Here is a 22789-nt window from a genome sequence, read left to right as displayed (position 1 = left end):
AAGGAGACGGAGGATTTTACACAATGAAGACATGATTGATGTTCAATTTACATCTACTTACCCTTATCAGGGTTTATTATTCAATTTACAGAAATCCAAGTTTGTAACATTTAAATACACTCTGTTAGAAAACTTGTTTTCTCCTAAAACCTTTATTGGGTGAGAAATACTAACGGAAATGAACTGACAATGTCACAAAAAATTCAGTCAATTTAGTCAGATCATATTTCTCTAAATCAAGTTCGAATAAAAACCTGACCTGATTGAGAAAAATGGATGTCATTTTTCGATCCAGCAGTGAAAAATAGTTCAAAGTCGGTTGAAAAAACAAAGACAAATTCCAAAAAATATTTTTTGTAACCCAGTGTTTTATCTGTTGGGTTCAGTTATGTCTGGAAAACAAGAACTGAATGACATGTAGAAAATAATGTACTGGGAAAAACTCTAAATCCCAGAATGCCCTGCCTCAACCTATTTGTATTCCCACTTCCAAGGAAGAAGGAGCTTCCCAGTGTGTTTGACATCATGGAAAACTTTTTGGCTTTTCCTGATAATCAAGTGGTGCAGGGTGGCGTGCCAGGGCCATGGTAGATAGAAAAAAGGAGTATATTTTTGAGGAAAAACCCAGAAATTCTGAGAAAAAAGCTGAATTTCTGATCTTAATCTCAGAATTTGAGTTTATGTCTGAGGGTTGTTCCTTTTTTTTTGCTATCTACAGTGGCACTAATACGCCATCATAGATGATATCCCAATTTGGTCATTTTGATCTAAATTTAAAATGTTAATAAAAGTTTTGGTATTTATTAGTTATTCATAGCCAAATCTATTGTTGCACAACATGTTTAGGCATTTCTGCCTGGATGAATACATGAATGTTCTTGTTTTGGCCCACCAGAACCTTCACCACTTCATTGGATGCATTTAAAACGTTAAAAAGAAATGATGAAAAATCTTAATCTGTGTTAATATTTCTGATCCTTCCTCAGATCCAGGCTTTTTCCGAGAAGCTCAAGGCTGCGGCTGAGAGAGCCCACGTCAGAAAGCCAATTCCTGGGAAAGCCAACGGAGTCCTGGTCCTGCAGCAGCCAATCCACATCGAGGCTTATGTGGGCGCCATGTCCTTCCTCGGAAACCAGAACAAACTGGGCTACTGCATGGCCCGAGGAAACCTAGGATTTTAAACTTGGTGTAACTTTTTCGATGTTTGGGATGTTTTCTCTGATTTTTTTTTTGTTGTTTGTTTTGATTTGTTTTATTTTTTTAAATCTCAATAGTTAATGGAAACCTTCCAAAAGCAGGTCAAAGATTAGTTTTTGTTTCCTCCTACTGAATGTTGGGTCACCACCGCTCTTCATCCACTGCCGTGTGATTCTCAGAAATATTCCCAGTTTCAGAGCGGTTCTCCTCTGGCTGACGGATCCGCTGCCTCTTTAAAGCAGCTTTCCCCCGCTCCCTTTGCTCCCCAGCGACATGGTAATTCAACTCTTTCGCAACGAGACTCTTTTCTTCCTCCCCCGGTATTTCTGTTAGGAGCTCATTCCCCATGCCATTCCAGCCCTTAGAGATTCACTGGAGCATAGGGGCTCATTTGTCAGCTTAGTTTTTATCATTCTCTGTGTACGTTTGCAGTGCATACAGTTGAGGAATTCCCCTTAGTTTTGTGAGTTTGCAGCTTGGTGCCCATAATTTTTTTCTTTTATTTTTTATGCCTGGTTTGTTTTGTTTCCTCATAAGAATCGGTTTTCCTCTTTTGGGTTCTTCACAGAAAACGGCATCATGCTTCTTCTTTTTTTTTGTTAAACATTTTATTTCCTGGGTTACAGCTGGTTTATCTTAACATTCCAGCCCATGTTTGTTGATTTCTACAGTAGAAGAGCTGATTAAGTCTTTACATGGCAACCAAATAATTCAGCACGGTGTTTATGAAGAATTTAGTGAATACAAAATATCTAATCTGATTAATATTTTGTGGTTTGTGAAATGAGTTAAAGCCAAATCGTTTTTCTTTGTTTTATACACGTGTGTTTGATGGTTATTATATGTACTTGAATGACGAAATGCTCTTGGGAGTAAAGTGAAGAAGCTGTGATTGGGAATGTATCTGAATAAATTATTTTACATGATGTGTATTATTTTCATTGTTCTCTGATCCTAATGCAGGATGGTCATAATCATTGGCTTGTTTCGTGGTGAAAAACACACACAGCCTCCTCCTGTTCTGTTCAGTGTGTTTCAGACTGATGTCCTCCATGTCACGCTGCATTGATGCAGTAACATGCAGAAGGAGCCCCAACCGGGTTCTGAGTCTACAAAAACCGAACATACTTTTCCGAAGCCTGGCATCTTCTGTTATATATATATATATATATTTTTTTTTTTTTTTTTTGTCCATTTTATATAAGATTAACAGTTTCTGAGACGCTTCATTATCTGTCATATTTCTATTTGGGATCAATAAAGTATAAATTGAATTGAATTTTTTATCAAATCTGTTACAAGATATAAAGGGTTGAAGTAATTCAGTTTGTGATGAATCTGCTGTATATGACATGAGTTTCACTTTGACATTTAATTTATTTGATTTATTTGACAGGCAACATGAACAGTAATAACCAAAAACTATGAGAAGGTCCTTTGTGCCTGACTGTAGCCCAAAATTCATCTTCAGTGCCTCGGAGACACAACTACAAAAACTCAATCATACAATTCTGCAGTTAATGCCTTTTACAGACAGTGCTACTACACACATATGCTACCTAGTTTAACTTTACATTATTCTAATTTTTGAAGATGTACCTGTCATTTGTCGTTTTGTTTATCATGAATCGTGATACATTTCTTGTCGTGAGATTATTTTGATTTCTTGTTGCGATAAATTCCAACTAATTATGTTTTTATAACCCCTAAAACTGTCCGCATTGTCGGAATTGCTTACTATTCTTCTCGATTGTTAGTTCAGTAAAAGTGTATCAATACATTTGAAAATAAGATTAAATGCACTTACTGTCTGCATTTTAGTGATGCAAATCACACTTTTTCTGACTGGTGTCCTAAAGAAGCGTAGCAGAAATGAGAATGTCGTTCGCTTTATTTAGTGTTTGTGGAGCTATACGTGCTGTGCCACTGAGTCACAGCTCTACAGGCGCCTAAAAATGAAGTAATAAATAGTTCTTATCACTTTTATCGTCACAATAGCAGCACAAAACATTACAATAAATGTTTAAGTCCATATCTCCCAACCCTACTGGTCTATACATTAAAAACTATCTGCAGAAAACCTATTTTCATATTCACAAGTACAGCATCAGCTACACAGACAGCAGTCAGTACTGAGAGTACAATTAAACCTGTATATACAGCCAGTGTGGGAAATATTTATTCTAGAAGTCCTACACTTCACATTTTGCGCGTCTCCTGACTGGAGGTTTGTGGATGTTTTGCAGAGTCTTGTTGATCTCCTTAGCAGTCCTCGCCAATCTGCCGGGCCACACAAGGACGCAGCTCATCATGAATTCACCACTGCGTAGTGATGATCTGCAGCATACATACACCATGATGTTTGAAAGATTCAAAAGCTGTAGCTGTAATCAAACTATGCTCTACAGTATCAAAATGGTGTTTAGTCTCCTAAATTAGCTACAGATGTGACTAAAATAGAGCAGAAATCCAGGCGTAACATCCAGAAAGTAAAGTGACGGGGAACTGAGGCATATAGCTACACACAAACTTTAAGTATTAAAGTCTTAAAATACATAGAAAATGAAGATCAGAAGAATATATGAAGCAGTAAGGACAAGATTATAACGACATATTGAGCAGTTATCAAAAATAGTAAGTATGAAGCCGATCTTATCCACTGATCTTATCTAGCTTGTGTAAGAATCAACCGCTGTCCTCTTTTGCTCTCCGGTGAGAAAGGTTTGACTGGCAGACCGGATCACCATGTTATGTCTGCACATTTACAATTAACAATAGTGAGCCCACTGTTGCCACTTCAACAACTTTCTTGCTGTATTGAGAAACATTTCAGGCCAAAAAATTGATATTGGCCAAATTCGGAATCGGCAGGTTAAGCTTTTTAAAAGATCGGTAATCGGCGATCGGCCAGAAAACTGCAATCAGTGCACCCCTATTTTTTACAAGTCCAACTGCTCCAATAAGTGGGGTCAGCTGTTTTACACAGGCTATCCCCCACCCCCAATATGGGATCATAATGCTGCCAACATCGATACTTGCTTTGACACGATTCCCAATCGACAATGACTTGCGTGTTTTTTTATTTTATATTCAAAGACGGCACAAAAGTATTTTTAACTTATCTGTGCACAAAAACGAGCCCCCTGGCTTCATATTTCATTCCTATCAGGAAGTTGTGATTGTTTTGAAGGATTCTGATTGACTGACATAGGTTTTAGCTTTGCTCTACACTGCCCCCTGTGGGTTTGGCATGTTTAAAACAACGTGGTGTAATTCAGAGGGTTAGTTTTATTTATTACAAACCTTCTGTGAATTATAAATAGATTGTTCCTCTTTAGGTCCAAAGATGAGACCCGGCGGCTACGCGAGTACAATCGGACTGAATTTTGCCAATATTTCATCTTGTTTTCATTAGACAAAAATCTCAATCACGGTTTTAGTCGTGTATTTTTATGTAGATTATATTCGGGAGGGAAGAAAAAAGTTTTTAAAGAAAAGTTTGACCAAATATTTTTCTCCATAAATGTACACCCAGTGGCTGTGGCTAGAAAACAAGCCCAGATCATCAGCCCTCCCCCTCCGTACAAAGACAGTTGTTTTTTGCTGACATTATGGTCAGATACATTTGACACCTTGGACTCATCTGCCTAAAGGAAACCCCTCTGGAGCTCTTGTGGTTTGATCTGGTTGTACCTTTTAGTCTTGCTCTCATGTTCCTGATGAGGAGAAAACAAATCCTGCTGCCAATAGTTTCAAACAAGCCGAACTTGTTCTGTCTGACTGTAACTTGTCATGAATCTGAACATTTTCGTTGTGTCAACTGAGCCCTGAAGAGTCTCAGATGTAGTTCTTGAGTGTTTTTGCACGGTGATCAATTTGGATGAATTTTATTCTGGTGTTGAGATCGGCAACTGTTTAAAATGTACGTGTGAAACTCCTGCTGTGTATTTTTTTTAAAACTGAAATGACAGACAAATAGGAGACTGAAAGAAAAAGGGAAAAAAAGGTTGTTGGACCTAAAATCAAAATCATTAAGCTGATACACATCAAATGTTGATCAGAGTTCCAGTTTTTATGAATCAAAGGCAACTCAACCAGGTGGATTTTAAAGGAACTCAGTGTTTCAGCTGTTTTGCAGTTTTCTGGAAGTTTGTTCCAGATTTATGGTGCATAGAAGCTGAATGCTGCTTCTCCATGTCTGGTTCTGGTTCTGGGGATGCAGAGCAGAACCAGAACCAGAAGATATGAAGGGTCTAAAAAGTTGATGCAACAACAGCAGATCTTTAAAGTATTTTGGTGCTAAACAATTGGAAGATTTATAAACCAACACCAATATTTTAAAGTCTATTCTCTGAGCTGCAGGGATCCAGTGGAAAAACTTTAGAACTGGGTGATGTGCTCCATCTGACTGGTTTTAGTCAGAACGCCAGCGACAGCGTTCTGCATCAGCTGCAGCTGGAGGATTGATTTTTTTAGGTAAACCTGTGAGGACAATGTTCCAGTAATCACTGCAACGAAAGATAAATGAATGGATGAGCTCCGCTGAATCTTGCGGAGACATTTGTCCTTTAATCCTGGTGACAGAAGGCTGATTTTGTAACTACCTTTATGTGACTCTGAAGATTCAGGCCTGGAGCAGAAACTGATCACCTACCAAATTTTAACAATCAGCGTAGCTAATCCTTTATTTCAATGATCTCGCGATGGAAACTTGTCTCCCTAGAATCGCCCTTGTGTGCGTTTATTCAACAGTCGCGTTGAGATGACGAGAAAACAGAAAATGAACCAAAATGCTCCGACTATCAGAAGACGAGGTTAAGCGGGAAGTTACCCAGCAGTCTGTGCAGCTGTGATTCTTCAAGGTAAATTATAAGGCCAGGTTCGGCACCCTTTGGTTTCACGTATCATCGTGACCCGAGGGTCGGAAAAGGGTTAACGCGTTTCCTCCCAGAACGAGGACGTGTCTCCGTGTCTCGGTGTCTCCCTGACGGAGCGGCTCTGGCCCGGAGCGAAGCGCCTCATTCATGTTTCTGCTCTTTCAGGTGGAAAAGGTGATCAGAAAACAGGATTAGCAGGCGGATAAATGGATGCTCGTGAAGTTTCTCACCCGACAACAGTCGTTCTAGAGCGTGTGCTTTTATTTTGTTTCCATGGAAACTGCTTTGACCTTTTTCTTTAAGTTTTTTTTTTTTTTTTTTTACTCTGCAATCACCATGACTTTATCTTTCTGCTGTGAGTGCAGGAGGGAAACGAAGCATGTGGCCTCGCCTGTGCGCCGTTGCTTTCTTTTAACGCCACAGTTGGGGATGAATAGGAACTAGCGCCAGTTCAGATGTGCGTGCAGGATACAGCAGGGCGTGTTACTGAGAATGATTTACCCTTTGTCCTCGCGTGATCTTTTTTCTTTTCTTTTCTTTTCTTTTTTTTTTCTAGATCATTATGTTTGGCCCCGAAGGTAGAACAACTGAGTTAGAGCTCTGCTTTGCTCTGTAAGATTTACATGACAGTTGGGAACCGGCGGATAAGACGGGACATAAAAGTGCGATTACCGCAGAGTGAGAGGACGGCGACCACGAAGTGACCACAAACACAGTCATGGCAGAAAAGGACGATAAAGCGAGAATAAATAAATGGAAAATCACTATTTAAAAAAATTCTGAAATAAGCCACAAATTTAATTTTAGTGATCTTAAAATGAACTGTAGTCTAAAACGTCATGTTCAAACCTACATTAAAATAGGTTTTCAATTAGCATAGCTTTAATGTAGGGACAATCCTCATATTTCTAATCAGAATAAGTTACTGAGTTTTGAAATAATACTAGTAATACAAGCTAAGTGAAAGAACTTAGTGACATTTTGAGAGTTATTTAGAGATCTGAGAAATAAAACATTAAACCACTTTTTAATGAGCTGCTGCTTTCAACCATGTGTGGATGAAGCTGCACTTGGTTAACCTGGCCAAGATAAATGAGCTTTAGTGCAACTGCATTCCTTTCTGCAAAGGTAGGCTGTTGCCTTGGGCTAGACAATATGTGTACTTAGCTTCATTTTTTTTTTCTCCACCCAGTACAGCATCAAAGAAATTAACTCGCAGTTTGTGGTTATTAAATGACACTGGTGAATACAAGAAAAACAAGCCAGTGTAAAACAACCTTAAAGAGATACTTTTAGGAAAAGTGAGGTTCTGCGAAAAGGGTCCAAGTGGTTACTATCTTACCTGCAGCAGGGTTCTTTATTCATTATAAATTCACATTAATCTGTCCCAAGGCTGAAGCTACAAATACATGGGCTTCTCTTGTAGAACTTAGAAGCCCATGTATTTAATTTTGATCAAATCTTGATATTAGGGTTTAATTTTTTTATTTATTTATTTTTTCTAATTTTAGATTACACTTTATTTGCATTTATTTTGGTTCTGACTTCTGTTTGGAGCAGGAAATTTCAGTAAAATGTGGCACGAGTAGGGCTGTATAAATAAATCGATTCGGCGATATATATCGATATTTTCCGCCCTAGGAAGGTATCGATTTTTCATCCGCGAGTATCGATCCGTTAAACCATAGGGGTCCATAGCCTTATAGCTCTTTTAACGTCTAGTTTGTTACGGCGTAGCAGCAAGACTCCTCCCTCAGTCTCACTTTCAACTTGAGCTTAAAGTGCATATTATAAACTACACAGCAGTTTTTAAATTGTCTTAATAGGCCAAGTATAACCGGAGTTATGCTAAAATTAGCAAACCATATTTTTCCGAATGTCAGAGAAATGTCAAAAGCGCCGCCATTCTCCTGCTTTTCCGATTATGTGCGAGGGAATGAGCTTCCAAACGTACAAAACAAAACGAAACATTAGATTTCTGTGTTTTTGGAAATGTAAAATCTTCAATAAATAACGATGGGCTGTATTTTGTTGCTGAGAAACAAAGTAAAGTTGAGCAAGTAACCGTGAAAAGAGAAGCGGAAAGGAGCAGCGGCGCGAACGGAGCAGCTGCAAAAGCAGTGAGATCGCGAAATTAATGCAAATTTCGACTGGTAGCATTCACTTCGTAATTGGTTTTTAGCTTAGCGGTTTCTGTTCTGTATATCGAGGATTACCTGAAGAATGAACATGGGTTGATAACATCCGAAGCGGGCGCGCAGCGGCGCTGTGTTTTCAGCAGGAAGACGAAGAGGAAAAACCCGCAGCCGGAATCCGCGGCGCAGTGAGGATTTCCATGGTAACAATGGCTGATCGATCAGTCTTATTAGCAACAGACTAAGAGTATCAGAGACTGAGAGAACAATGAGATCCTGGCAGTCTGAGAGGCAGCTACTCAGAGATCCAAGCAGGGGATTAGCGGCGCTGCGTAGCTGCAGGGAGTCGATCACTACGGGGTGAGGCGGAGCCACTACTTTAGCAGCTAGTAGTAAACAGCTTACAGCCACGGATAACTCCGGGAATCAAGGTAGAAAAGCCTTTTCCCCATAGTCCAAAAGACTGCATTTGTGGCTGCATTTTTACTCCAAAATGCAGCCACAGTGTCCAAAAGAAAAAACATAAGTGCAATCATTTGCATATTGAGAGTCTACAGAGGCTGATAATCTCCCCACTCTGCTCCTGGATTACCGTTTAAACTTTTGAGTTTTATGTCAAATCGACATAAATTAAATGACAGAAACTAATTCTCTCACTGCATCTTTGATTCGTTTTGTCCAGCTGCAGATTGTTAGACTGTCCAATCAGAGTCAGGTATTGTGTAGTTGGTGCTTTTAATCAGTTTTCAGTTAACTAAATTCAAGTCTATGGAACACAAAATGTCACTAAAATCACTCTGTCTTTCTAAAATCTTTCAGAAAATCATAAAAATGCACTGAATCGTAGCGAATCGTATCGCTAACAAATATCGTGATACATATCATATCATGACCAGAATATTGTATATCGTATTGTGAAATTATTGTATCGCTACAATCCTAGGCACGAGTGGCATCTAGTTTTCACATTTTACTTGAGGTTCTCCAAATAAAAAAACTGGCGGTTGGTCAGATTGAAACAACAAACGACTCCATTTCTAACTAGAAAAAAATTAGGTGTGAAATAACAAAAGCTGCAAAAGTACAAAATGTTGGCGGGAAATGATCAGATCACACCTTCAAACCTTCGTCATTTTTTCATTGGGCGGCCAATTACGTCAAAGCTTTGATAATACCAGACAGGAAAGTTGGAGGCGGTACGCCACCAATGATCTTCTTGTGTGAAACACAAACTATGAACAAGCATGTAAAGCATTCCTACCTGATTGATTTTTATTTTTGTACACCAACTTTCCTTTCTATCCAGAAATTGTTTTGAACATAAAAATATGACCAATATTATTTGTGCACTCAGCAGATTTAGATTTAATCTTTAATTTTTCCAGCATGTTTCTTCTGACTTTAAGTACTATTAACTTTTACATTTATTATTTCAGAAATGAAGAAGCAAACCTCTTGACTGAATGAAAAGTTACACTCTAACTTTGACTGTATTAATAACTTGAGTAATATTAGACACCTCTTAGTTTATATGACTGGATCAATTTCATCAGCTTTTCTTGCTAAGTGCCTTCAGGTGTGGCGTCTCTTGCGAACCGGCGATATGTAAATAACCTGCGTCGTATCTACCAAAGCATGACCTGGAGGAAACAACATTAAGTACTCAATAAACAAATTAGCTGCTAAAGGAGCTACGTCCTGGATAGACGGCGCGGTCTAATGGGTTTTGTTGGGAGGTCAAGGCCGCCTTTCCTCCCACCGGAAGTCTTCATGTCTGGCTCGACACGTCCAAGTGGTTATTTTGCCTTGAACGCGATGCGAGACGTGTTCCCCTGTTGCCCCGGAGTGGAATCTGAAAGCGAGAGGCTCAAAACCTGCCCATCAGGGCCTGCGACCCCAGATGGCCTCAGCTAACAACCAGAGCTGCCTGGGATGCTTGAGGCGAGTAACTCAAGACAGATTCTGCGAGACACTCTCGCAATCCTGGTGTGGCACGCAGTCTTCTCATCTCTCTGAAATACCTCACAACGTCCTTATAGATACGCCAGCCTGGAGTCCGGGGCTTCTTTTTCACAGGTCAAGCCACCTCAGGTCACCATTTTTATTTCTCTGACATCCGCGTCGCTTGTTTGTTTGGTAAACACGTTACACCTGTCAGAGGAGAGCCGGTTGCTAACGGGCCGAGTCCAACGACCGTTTCCTATTTTCTGAGGCGCTTTCCCCTTCTTCTCACCTCGCTCGGTTTTCCATCTGTTGCCCTCGCAGCAGCGAAAGCAGTAAGTGTGAAGGAGTGAACTTGTGAGCAGGAAACACGCGGATGCGTGCGTGCGTGCGTCTGCCCATGCAGGTTTTGTGTTTGCGCACGGAGACTACTGGCTTGTTGTCTGAATTGCTGTCTTGTAATGGAGCTAGAGACACTGTTGTTATTTATCCCTCTCCCAGCTGTCACTGTTGTGTCTGGAAGTGTGCTCGTTGAACTCGGAGCCATGGGACACTTGGAGAACTGTCAAATCCACTAACGCTCCCAACTATGCAGAATGTTACAGCCCAGAACACACCCTGGATTTACTTCATGGAAAACAAAAGCTGAGAAGGATGTAAAAAAAAAAAAGAAAAGTATAACCTTTATCTGACTCCATCAAGTCTATGATTATTTATTTTATTTTTATTTATTTATTTTTTTTAAATACTCGCCTATGTTTTTTGTTTCTTGGAATATTTTTGTCTTGCGATGGATTTTTTTTTTTTAGAGTTGTCAGAATTAAACTGACTAAATACAAATCCACACCACACTTTTCAGATTTATTTCTGTAAAAACAATTGAAATCCATGTGTTTTTGTCTTTTTCCTTGCTGTTCTCCAATACATTGTTTTGGTCCCTGAAAAAAATCTTGTGTTGTAAACTGTGAAGGAATGCGAAAAGGTTACTGAATACTATTGCAAGGCAAAGACAAAGTAATTGAATAACTAATTTTAAGAAATGACATCCTCTAAGAAGTGTTTTTTTTTTTAGATATTTTGTACTGATAGATATCCCAATATTGATTTTGCCCCAGAACTTTAACCAAGAGTGGCACTTGGTTTAATCCCTAAACCAGCAAGAATATAGCAAATAGCAACAGGTAAAGGTAACACAGCATAGAGGAGAAATAACAGTTCATAGAGATGTAACTTTATTTTAAGCTTTAAAAAGCTAGCTTAATATTTTAAAGCAGGTGGAAGCTAGCTAGTTCCATTTGAATGCTAACCTAGTCTTAGCTTAAAACCCAGCCTTATCTTAGCTAATCTCAGACCTATGCTTTACGTTGGATAGACAAAAAACATATATTGTCTCTATTTTCTGAGTAATATCTTTTATCACAGGGTAATATTGCTTCCAATTAAAGCACATAGTTCCTAATAATCTGATTAAATTTTAGCTTTATTGCAGTTCTAAATGCTTAGGCTAATACGACACATAAAAACAGCTTGATCATTGACCTAACCTTTTGCAGTTGAAAGTACTCTCATGCCATTTTTTCCTCTAATTTAGAAATACCAAATGATTTAATGGGGAATTATGTATAAATGAAAAGAATACATACTTTTTATTAATAAAGAAAAGTAGAAAATAAACCATTGGTCCAAAAAGGGTCAGACATTTGCCTTAACAGTGTGTGCAGAGCTTCCTAACTTCTTCAGTGGAGTGTTTTTTAATTTGTAGGTGTAGAAAGTTTATTTTTAGCCTATTTCCGTAAACAAAATGAGATTACAAGAATTTTAAGAAGTGTCCGTTTGTATTACGGCCATTTGCAGCCAAATCTGTACCATCCTTGAATTGAAGTAGGAGTCGCACAAAATTAGTCCAAAAGCCTCAAACAGCTTCCATGTCATATTGACCATCCCTGAGCTACATAGTTTCCTCAAATAACTTTAGGTTAGAACGTTAAGACAACTTTCTTTTTTTAATATATATATTTTAAAAAAACATAATCAAAGCTGGCTAGTTGATTTAAGAAGCAAGCTACGATGTAACCTTTAGTTTCCTGTAGCTAAGCTAGTCACAGAACAAATGTGAATTCCTTCTCATCTGCTTCAAGTGTTTTTTTAACTAGCCACAGTATTTTGTTCCATGTAGATGAACTGAACCCTAACATCTTAATGTAGCGTCAGATATATTTAATAAAAGATGGGTTGTGCTGATAGAAGCATTTCTTTAGGCCGTTTACATTTTGCATTTGGTAAATATAAACGTGCCTCACATCATCGCTCAATCGCAGACTTGCACGTCTGTTATCATCACTTAAATAAACCATCTCTGAATGTGCTGAAGTGATTTTTTTTTTCTTCTTCTGATAAACATCAGGGGGAAAGTGTGACTTCTGAGCTTCTCTACCAGTCTGTACTTGCAGCTTCTGAAAACCACCAGGCCGGCATGAAGCAGGGCTCGGTGACGACTGCGTTCCCTGACATATTTTGCATTTCAGACCGAATACGACTCCCAATCTGTGTTGGCTTGTCAGTCATCCGGCCTCTTGTTTTAGGATGCCCCCCTCCGATGGCGGGCAGGCCATCAACGGTGGTGGGGACTAAGCGCCGATGACAAGTTGCTGGAAAGGCGGCGGTGGAAGACGGAGCGGGGGCGGCTGCACGGGGTCCGGCCTGAGCAGCAGACACGTACACACAAACCCACATTCAGCCGCTCATACGCATGCACATCATAGCTGCCTGCAATCCGACGCCTGGGATAGGATTTTATTGCTGCGACGGAAAACAAAGTGTCTGATCTGTGCTACCTAGGCTGTGATTAACCGGAGATTATCATTAACTTTAATGAATGCTGGGAGTTCATGTTTGGAGCTGGGAGTGAAGGGTTTAACATTCATCTGCTTACCAACACATTGAAACAAGCACCCGTTCACACATTCAGCACATGTGGAGAGAGCACACTTTATGGAATTACTATGCTTTACATCTGCAGGTCACATGGGGTGGCTCTTTAAAGTTTGGGCATTAAAAGATTGAAATTGCCCAGTTTTAGATCTTTTGCAGCTGCTAAAAAGTTTCCTTTCTGCATTTTCCTCAATTCAGTTCAAAAGTACTTTTGTAGCTCAGTGTTCATTACAACTGTGCACAAACCTTTATAGATATTCCGCTAATGTGGGAAAAAACCCACAATTTTGATATTGTGTTGTTTTCATTAAATAAACGCAATTAAAATCACCAGAATAAGTTTAACTCAAGTCATTAGAAAACATGCCGCGCCATCACTTCCTCTCTTCTTGGTCTTTTCCACCATTGCTGACATCCAGTTGTCCATCATGTGACTCCTGTGATGTAAAAAAAAAAAAAAAAAAAGTTTTCAATACAGTTTAACAAAATAGACCGATTTAAAAAAAGGTGAAAAAAAACCACCTCACCCTGCCGTAAAAATGTGAGTTGTTAACTTCAATTTGCGCCATTTTATGATCAATGGAAATGCAGCTATCGATCCCAAAGGGACATTAAATGTCACTCTAACTCAAATTATTCCAGATTCTTCAGACAGTTGTTGCAGTCTGAAGTCGATGAAAGATTTCCTGTAGCAGTCTGTATTACAGCAAATTTGACAAACCCTCTGGCTGAAGACACTGTTTTTTCTATGGCAGTGTCATGAAGAGGATGCTCAGGGTTGTCCATATTTTTTTCCTATGAGCTCTTAGCAACTTTCCTGTCTCTGCTTAGGAAGAAACATCCCCCCAGTCTGATGCTGCCAGCACCAAGTTTCACCAATAAAATGGTTCCATCAGGGTAAAGCACGTTTTTAGTTCTCCTCTGCACACACAGTGTTTTACATGTAGGCCAAACAGTTGCATGTTGCTCTCATTTGATCAGACTGTGGATTACGGTAAACTGTAAACACTTTTAGTAATGTTTATCATTTATCAATGTGGTTGAGGAAGTGATGACTTTGGATTTTACATACAATCAAGAAAATTATGGACAACCCTGAGCTGAGCGTCCTCTACATCAGTCTGTCAGAGAAACCGAGCGGCTGCAGTCAGAGGCTTCTTCAAATTTGCTGTAATACAGACTGCTAAAGAAGACCTTTCTCTTTAAAAAAAAATCTTGAATAATTTGAGTTGCATCAACATTCAATTTCTCTTTGTGACCAATAAAGATTTAAGATTTAATTTGAAAGCTTTGTATTTCAGCAGCAGGGCATCTCAAAGTTCTTCACATCATAAAACCATTATACGGTTAGCAATTGAGAAACGGCAATAATCGTTCGATTTTGTAAAAAGCCATCATCGAAATCATCAATACACCAAATATGCTGATTGATGTTCCATTTACTGCTAATCAGATCAGCGCTAAGCAGGTTTTAACCACCTGATTTAAAGGAAATCAGTGTTTCAGCTGTTTTGCAGTTTTCTGGAAGTTTGTGGTGGATAGAAGCTCTGACTATGTGTGTGTGTGTGTGTGTGCGTGTGTGTGTGCGTGTGTGTGTTTTGAAAAAAATGACACTTAAACTTTACAAAGCTGAAGAAAAAATCCCCATGTCTAACCCTGTCCTGCGGTGGCACTGATTTGTGATGACTTTTAAGAGCCTTTTATTTGACACTGCTCTCCGGACCTGTAATGAAATCTCCACTGTTTTCAATTTATGAGTGAGCAAACACGCCTCGCATGGGCCGCATGTCAAAATAGTATTATTATTATCCTCCAAGAATGCTAACCACACCGGTCTGAGCCGGTAGCCCTCGCCGCCTGAAGGCCCTATTCCCTTAGCAAGTGGAGCAATTTACGAGTGAGGTTAAGATGTCAGCGTGAGCTGCGGTTACAGACGGCCCTGCTCCAACTGTCCCCCCAGCCTGACCCCTGACAGAAGAGCTCGCCTCCCCTCCTCACCCCTCCGTTCTGCAAAGTGGGCTCCGCAGCAGCTCCTGGCGTGAACCGCCGTGTACCCAGCAACCCCCTGGCATGCGCCCCCCGACACGGCCGCCATGTCGGACGCAGGTGTTCCAGAGGCGGGAGGCAATCGTGACGGCAAGGAGATGTCAGGCTGGCAACAGCTGTGGGCTACAGTTTCACCAGATGTCTGCCGTTGCTAACCTTCAGCAGAGACGAAATGGCCCAAGCCCCCCTAACCCTCTTATCTGGACGGACTTTACACAGTAAATATTTCTCTCTGCAAAAACACAATCTTACCAAGTGATTTTGGTTTACTTCTCAGTGCAAATATCTCAGTACACTTGAAATAATTTACAGGTCAGTTAAGACCTGCTGAGTACTTACAGTACCTGTAAGTACTCAGCAATTGGTTTTGTACAAATAAACTTGACTTAATATTGATGAAAAACTACTAGCTCCACTGGCAGATAATTCCCTTATAAAAAGCAATGTTCCCATGATACAAATGAAATAATCTGTCAGCAGAACGAGCAGTTTTTTTTTTTTATCAAAGTAAAGAAATGATGGACCTAAAATAAGCTGCTATGTCTTGTTGAGAAGTCACTTGTAAATTAGTGCACTTGAAATAAGATATTTGGACTAGAAACTAGACCAAAACTCCTTGGGAAGATTTTGTGTTTTTGCAGCGTTTGCTTGTCACGGCTCTCTTGGACTGAGCCTTCAGGGCCATAATTTATAAGACCCAGACACTGATGGGAGGAAGCCTGTGTTTTACTCACTCACAGCTGGAGTCATGACAGACTCTGATCCTCTGCTGGGTATGGGCTCTCAGGGTTCATTGGACGGCCCCACAGGAGGAATGTTTTACAGAGAAGTGAGGTAGCAGAGAGTTTGTCCTTTATGGCAGAGCCTGGTGGTGGCACTGTCACACCTTCCTACTGGTCAGGTAAGCAGAGATGGAAGAAGAGCTCAGGTCTCTGGAGAGTGTCTGCGATGGACTGGATGTCACCCACTTAACCGATATCAGATTCAAAACGCACCATGACCTGACATGTCAATTTATCTTGTAGTTATTTTAATTTGATGTATCTATGTTCTTAAAATAAATTTTAAAATGGCAGCGCAAGTACCACTAGCTGCGTTTCCATTGACCACATAATTGTGCAATTTGACATGTGGAAAATAAATTTACATAATGGAAAAATGTGAATTTATAAAAAAAAAACATCTTCAATAAAAAATGTTTGGCGTTAAAATGAGACTGTGGTTTTTTTGGGCCGTATCAAAATAGTTTTATTTCTGCAATGGAAGCAGAATCCTAGGAGTCACATGATCAACAGGCTGGATGTTGCCACTGGCACAAACCATGAAGAAGAAAACAACAGGAAGTTGTTGGAGGACTTATCGAGTGAGCAAACTTATTCATGTGTGATTTGAATTGCGTATTTTATTTAATGGAAACACTACAATTGTGAAATTGGCAAAATATTGATACTTGTAATGGAAACACAGCTACTAATTTTACGTAGGCTGCTTTTGGCAAATTCAGAAGAAATGTTTGTATTTGTTTGGAAAATATGGACATAATTTAAATTTCTGTGGTGTTTCATTTCACCAATAAACTGGGATATGAGAATGACATCAAACCTACAGTATCTACCGTTTGTCCCGGGATTTACTAATTGTTCATTGACCAGGCTAGCAATTAGCAAAGAAGCTAATAGCATCTCTGTATTTAGTAATTTTTCAACCTCCTCTTATCAGTTTGAGGAGGCCGTATTGAAATTGGTTTATTTTGTAAAACTGAAATGGGAAAAAAAAATTTCACATCACTCGAGTCACATGATCAACAACCACATGTTGTCACTGGTGCAAACTACGAAGACGACGACAGGAAGTGGTTGGACGATGATGGCGCGTCAAGTTATACACGTGATTTTAATTGCATTTCTTATTTTTATTGAGAACATTACTTTGTAAAATTTGGGTTTTTTTGACAGTAACATTGCCAAAGCTTTGCACACATTCGTAATGGAAACACAGTTACAGATTCTCTAATAAATCCACAGATGTTTTGCCAAAAATGTCTCAGTTTTGTAAAAGTCTCAGTTTCACCTTCAGGTCATTTTTCTTCCACTTCACCATGATTTCCTACATTGTAACATCAGTCCATCACCAGACACTGTAGGAAAACGAGGAACAATCGTCCTCAGACGACAAAACACTAGTTGGGCTCTTAATTTTCGATTTCCAAAAAAGAAACAACACCGAAGTACTTTAAACTGCGTGAGCGGAGGTCCAAAAGTGGATTTCTTTCAGTGCAGACTGGGCTGACGGCATTGATGTCAGAGTGCGGACAGAGTTTACATTCCTGCAGTCTTCAGCGTGCGATGAGAAGCAATGTGCCATCAACACGGCTGTCAGGTCACGGTGCTCACAGCTCTGATCCCGGCTCACACACGGACAGACACAGACACTGCCGGTCACTCCAACGGGACGTGAACCGGGCCCGGCGTGACTTCAGCAGCATGTGTGCGCTTCCTGGCATCGCTGAAATCTAGTCAACTTCTTTTAACATTGTTTTGATAAGAGGGATAGCGTGGTGTTTAGAAAGGCCTCTCCTGTTGATGGATCTGGGCCTTTTCTTCTTGAGCTGACTCTGTGTGACTAATGCTGAGGAAGGAGTAGGTGTGATGACACCTGTGTTTGTGTGTGTATGTGTGTGTATGTGGCCGCCTTAGAATCACCTTACAGTAATTTTGGCACTCTGACGATCTGTCAGATGGGAAATAGATTACCCTATCAGTAATCTATTTCTCATCCTCCGTGGCACTGGGGGGAAAAAAATGTCAGCAAAATACTATTTTGGGTCACTTAACGTGATTGATTGTGCTCAAGTAAGAATTTGGTCCGACTTCGAATCTTTACGTCTGTTTAAGTGGCCTTCTGCAGCGATTAATCTTAGAGAATACCAAGAGTATTGAAACCTAATGTGGTTAACTTTTAAATATTGGAACTGTAAAAACTTACAGCGGACATGGCCAACAAGTTTTTTTAAAATTATTTACGAGTAAATTGAAGAAGTTATGTAAAAATTTAACTTTCATCACTGCAGCTGGTTCTTTTCTAGATCTCATTATTTGTCTAGAAAAACGATTCTTTCAATGGAGGATTCCCTAACTGTACCGTTGCCATTAGCAAAAGCACATTTTAGAACTACTGTTGACATTTTTACATAACTATGTGGCTTCTATGTCCAAATAGCTACAAACTAGATGATGAACCAATCAGAATTTATCTGATTATTTAATTTATTTTTTTGTAATTTCTGGTTGGACCTGCTAAAACCAAACGTAGCTGAATTTCTTCTTTAGCGCTATAACATGAGAGCAGTGTTGAGAATACATGTTTCCATCCTCCATGACATGAGCATTCATTAATCAGTAATATTAGAAGGAGGGGCGACCGTACTGTGACTGAGTGAGAGAGGAGCCACCGTAATATTTCAAAGCCGTCACAACAGAGTAGACATTTTAAGCTGTCTGCACCGTCTTATAATAGCAGTTAGCATCGCTAGGGTTACCAATGGCTGTACCAATGTGTATTCAGTTTGGATACTTACTTTAACTCGGAGATTTCTAAAAAGGTTGCCAACATTTGTGAAGCCAGCGTGTCCCATAGCACAGAGGAGAGAAGCTCAAAAGGATAAAACTTAATGGAGCCTTCCTGTTATCTGCTCGTTTAGTCACAAAGCCTAATTGAACCACAGACGTGTCGAAATGTTGTACGAAATATGTTTAGGTTTTTAAATAACTTTTTGCATCTTTGGGCATTTTCTGACTTGACTTTGAAACCCTTCCTGATTTGTAAACTACTTCATTAGGTGTTAACACGGATGCTGGAGTTTCATTGCTAGTGAAAGCTATTAGCGTTTATGTTTGGTCCTGTGTGATTCTGCATGTCGTCACCTTCCTAAAATAACGTCCATTTTTTGTCAAATGTGATTTTTTTTCCCCCCTAAAACATCTTTTGGAAAGAAAGAGCTGGTGACTTGGGCCATGATTTTAGGAAGGCGTCAATATTCTGGCATTGATGTGGTACCTAGTAAATCGACAGTGTGTATCACCAATACTAATGATATTGATACTTTTTAAGTTAGATTAAATCATCAAACCTCTGATATTTAGGTGTTTTGTGTTATTTTTCCCTTTGATTATTTTGTTCAAACCTCAGACAGAATTTGGGCAAAGTTAATAGTTATCTACAAAATAATTTAACAGGAAGTGTTAAATTAATATCATGATTTGTGTGCACTTTCTAAATGCATTGTGAAACAGTATCATTTAAAGCAAATCAAAGCAAAATTATTTTAGATGTGGAGTTGAAAAAACTACAGTACAAACATAAATTAAAATTTGAAGAGCGAATCTGGATCTAAAGTATTGACTCTTACTATTCTAGAATCTATCCGATACCGATTTGGTGTATCGATATTATCAATATTGTGGATCGATCCGCCCACTTCTACTGTTCACTAACTGGCAAAAGATTGAATTATTTTCAAGTTTTTATCTCTCCAGTGTCTGTTCAGAGCCAATCAAGCTGAAAATCTGACCATTCTTGTCACTATCTGATTTCTCATCCATCCCTCCAAGTTACTATTTAAAAATTAGCCTTAAAGGTTTTGTAGACTGACAGCTAAAGGATAGACCGGGAACATTTGCTTTTAACAACCACAGGCTTCCCCCCAACCCCTCCTTTGGTTTCTTTGTTTTTAAGTTACCACCATGAATTTCAACAGAAAAACACGATCCAGCCGTATGTATGGTGCTCATTGGACGCCCAAGGGCAAAATAAAAATGGAGGTTGTTAAAAAACATTCCCACAGCTTAATAAACCATGCATGCTTATTTGCTCTGAGCCATAATTCTGTTGGAGAACGAGCAATAGATCATTACCGGGGTTCAGTGAAGTTGAAAACTTGGACAAATTCTTGCTTCCAGGCTCTATAAATTAGACGGAAAAAAGACAACCGAACTACTGTGAAACCTCCAACATCACCTTCTCTCAACAGTAGAAAAGGTGACTGCATTGTGTTTCTATCAGGTTGTTGCAACATCAATCAGAATCAGTATTGGATTACTTCCTAGGAAATTTCAACAAAGCAGCAGAAGGATGAAACAAAAGTAATAAAAAACCTGAATGGCGGGGCGACGTTGACAGTAATTTATTACTAGTAGCAGTTTATTATTAATAGCAGAGGTAGAAGTAGCAGTATTGCTATATTGTTATTTCTTTTACTTTAATAAACTTACACGCTTAGTTAGCTTTGAGCTTTGCACTGTCTTGTAAAGACAAGACGGTGTGGCCCATTTTCTACATGGCCATTATCACTTTTTGCACTAAAAATCCAAAAACCAATGAAGCATTTTAAATGTTTTTGTTTGTTTTTCATACGTGTCTCGCTCTTTTCTGCCTGTCTTAAACAGATAGACTAAAGGACCGAAAAGGTCAAAGGAAACATGAGCTGCGACTGTTTCACCTGCTTTGCCTTCTTCTTTGGAATTTTGATGTTGTTACTGCCGACATTGTGCCATCTCCTGGTTCAGGATGGGTATTGCAGTATTGTAAATGGCAGCTTGGAGACTGTGTATGCTAAGAGTGTTTATTTAAAAAAAACAGAGGGAAATAATATCAATAATATCTGAAATAATATCAGATATGATGATAATATCATATCAGTTAAAAAGGGAGATTTCAATAAAGTTGTGTGTGTGTGTGTGTGTGTGTGTGTGTGTGTGTGTGCGTGCGTGTGTGTGTGTGTGTGTGTGTGTGTGTGTGTGAGGAGCTGGGATCTTGATGTTGACCAATAGGAGAGAATCTGACTGATTGCCCGCCCACCAGGCTCTCCTTCCCTCCCTTTTACCCTTTTACACCTGAATTCTTGCAAAGAATCTGAAGGAAAAAGAAAAGAAAAACAAGTAGGTAAAAAGATATCTGTACATAAACAAGCAAAGGACAATTTGGAAGTGAGAAAATGCAAAGAGGAGAAAATCAATGTATGATAAAGTGTAAACAAAAAAAAAAAAAAACAAGTATTAAATACCAAATATGAAAAAATGAATTAATACAATAAGTCTGGAAATGAAAAGTTACATTATTATGATATTATTATTTTGTTTGCAACATTTGGCACATTATTTTGTCATCTATTTATTTCTTTTTAGTTAGAAATGTGGCAGGATCAGTCCTCCATACCCATTCCTACATGTCATGAATGAAACTTTCTGTTCTGTTTTTGCAGTATGGAGCTTTTACAAAAATATACTTTTACCATAAAACTTCTCACCAGACAGTATAATATGAGACAGATAATCTGAAAACACCGAGCTCCTCCAACTCCACCCTGAGCTGCTACTGCAGTCTGAAGAAATGCACCGGTTAGAAACAACCAATCAGAGCCAGGAGGAGGGGCTAAGTGCTGTCAATCAAAACCAACCTTCTGTATTCTGTTCAATCTGCTAATGGTGGAAAAACAACTTACCGTTACAGGAAAACCATTCCTCCGCCGTCATCGGTGGCCATGCTAACTAGCCTTAGCATTCATGACAGGCTATGTTGTGGTAAGCTAGCTGTAGCTTAGCATAGAGCAAGTAGGAGGGTTGAGCACCAGTGATTGGCAGCTGTTTTTTTCACAAATTATCTCTTATGTTACACTGTCACAACATAATGATTTTAACATATGTAAAAAAAGAATTAATAAGTGACATGCTGCAGCTTTAACATAAATTACTTATATTTGCAAAATTATTGCAAATTGTACAGCTTAGTATTATTATCATACTGTAAGCTATAAAATAGAAAAGGCACAGAGTCACATTTATTTTCATATCATGCTCCACCCCTCTAAAAGAAACAACTTTAGGATGCATGTTTTATGCTGCTACAAGTCTCTATGCTCAGAAAGAGGGTGATTTGATTTCATCTTATGTGTTGCGTAGGTTTGTGCATCTATGTAATTATTTATGGTTTAACATGTAACTTTCATCCACTGTTTGTGGGGGGAAATGTGACCGATGGAATCTGAACTCAAATGGCAGCTGTGATTTTACGCTTTAATCTCCAAGAAGAAATAAAGATGTCATCCTTTCATTCATTAAAAGACACAAAGCATTCATTGTTTGAATTTTGAGATTATGTTTCTATTCATTATACCTTAGCGAGTGTGTGTTTGAGTGTGTGCGTGCGTGTGTGTGTGCACATTGTTTTGCCACTCAGCGCCGCCGTTTGGCCTTGGCGCGATGGGGCGGGGCTGGCTGGGAGCAATCTGGCCTCTTTAAGTTTAATGGAAAATCCAACCGATGACATATTCATCCCCTTTTTCTTCCACTCTTTTCTCTTCTCTCTCTCTTTCACACACACACACACACGCACACACACGCACACACACACACACGCACGCACACACACACACCCACACACACACACACACACAAAGAAACTGCAAATATGAGGGCACCAACAATGTGTTTCTTACAGCACTGAACAGGACTTTGTTTACTCTTACCTTCCCAGCGGCATGTTTGCTTTAGGAGTGAAAGTTCAGAGGTTTGTCATCGAGCCGGGCTTTTCTCCGGCTGGGCTCGGAGACATTCCGGTCCGTCTGTGAAAAGGGACGCACGTTTCCAACAGTTAGTAAGTAGCCTG

General features: G+C 39.4%; 1 protein-coding gene and 1 long non-coding RNA gene across 3 annotated transcripts in view; one reads left to right on the top strand and one right to left on the bottom strand.

The window, feature by feature from the left end:
- The window catches only part of tprg1 (tumor protein p63 regulated 1), a 38946-nt gene extending 36823 nt beyond the window's left edge, over positions 1–2123 (top strand). For both annotated transcript variants that reach the window (XM_081606621.1, XM_008407666.3), the window contains one exon: positions 987–2123. In XM_081606621.1, coding sequence (XP_081462747.1) covers positions 987–1181 — 195 coding nt within the window. In that variant the 3' untranslated portion in view covers positions 1182–2123. The remainder of the gene's footprint in view (positions 1–986) is intronic.
- Positions 2124–3358: 1235 nt separating this feature from the next.
- On the bottom strand, positions 3359–10629 carry LOC103463933 (uncharacterized). The gene is made up of 2 exons (XR_533556.2): positions 8291–10629; positions 3359–3534 (listed from the first exon to the last, which is right to left on the bottom strand). It is a non-coding gene; the product is annotated as an uncharacterized LOC103463933 (long non-coding RNA).
- Positions 10630–22789: the final 12160 nt, after the last annotated feature.

Source organism: Poecilia reticulata, chromosome 4 (assembly GCF_904066995.2).
Source record: "Poecilia reticulata chromosome 4, P_reticulata-male-v2, whole genome shotgun sequence".
Lineage (NCBI taxonomy): Eukaryota > Metazoa > Chordata > Actinopteri > Cyprinodontiformes > Poeciliidae > Poecilia > Poecilia reticulata.
This window is presented reverse-complemented; position numbering and strand designations above follow the sequence as displayed.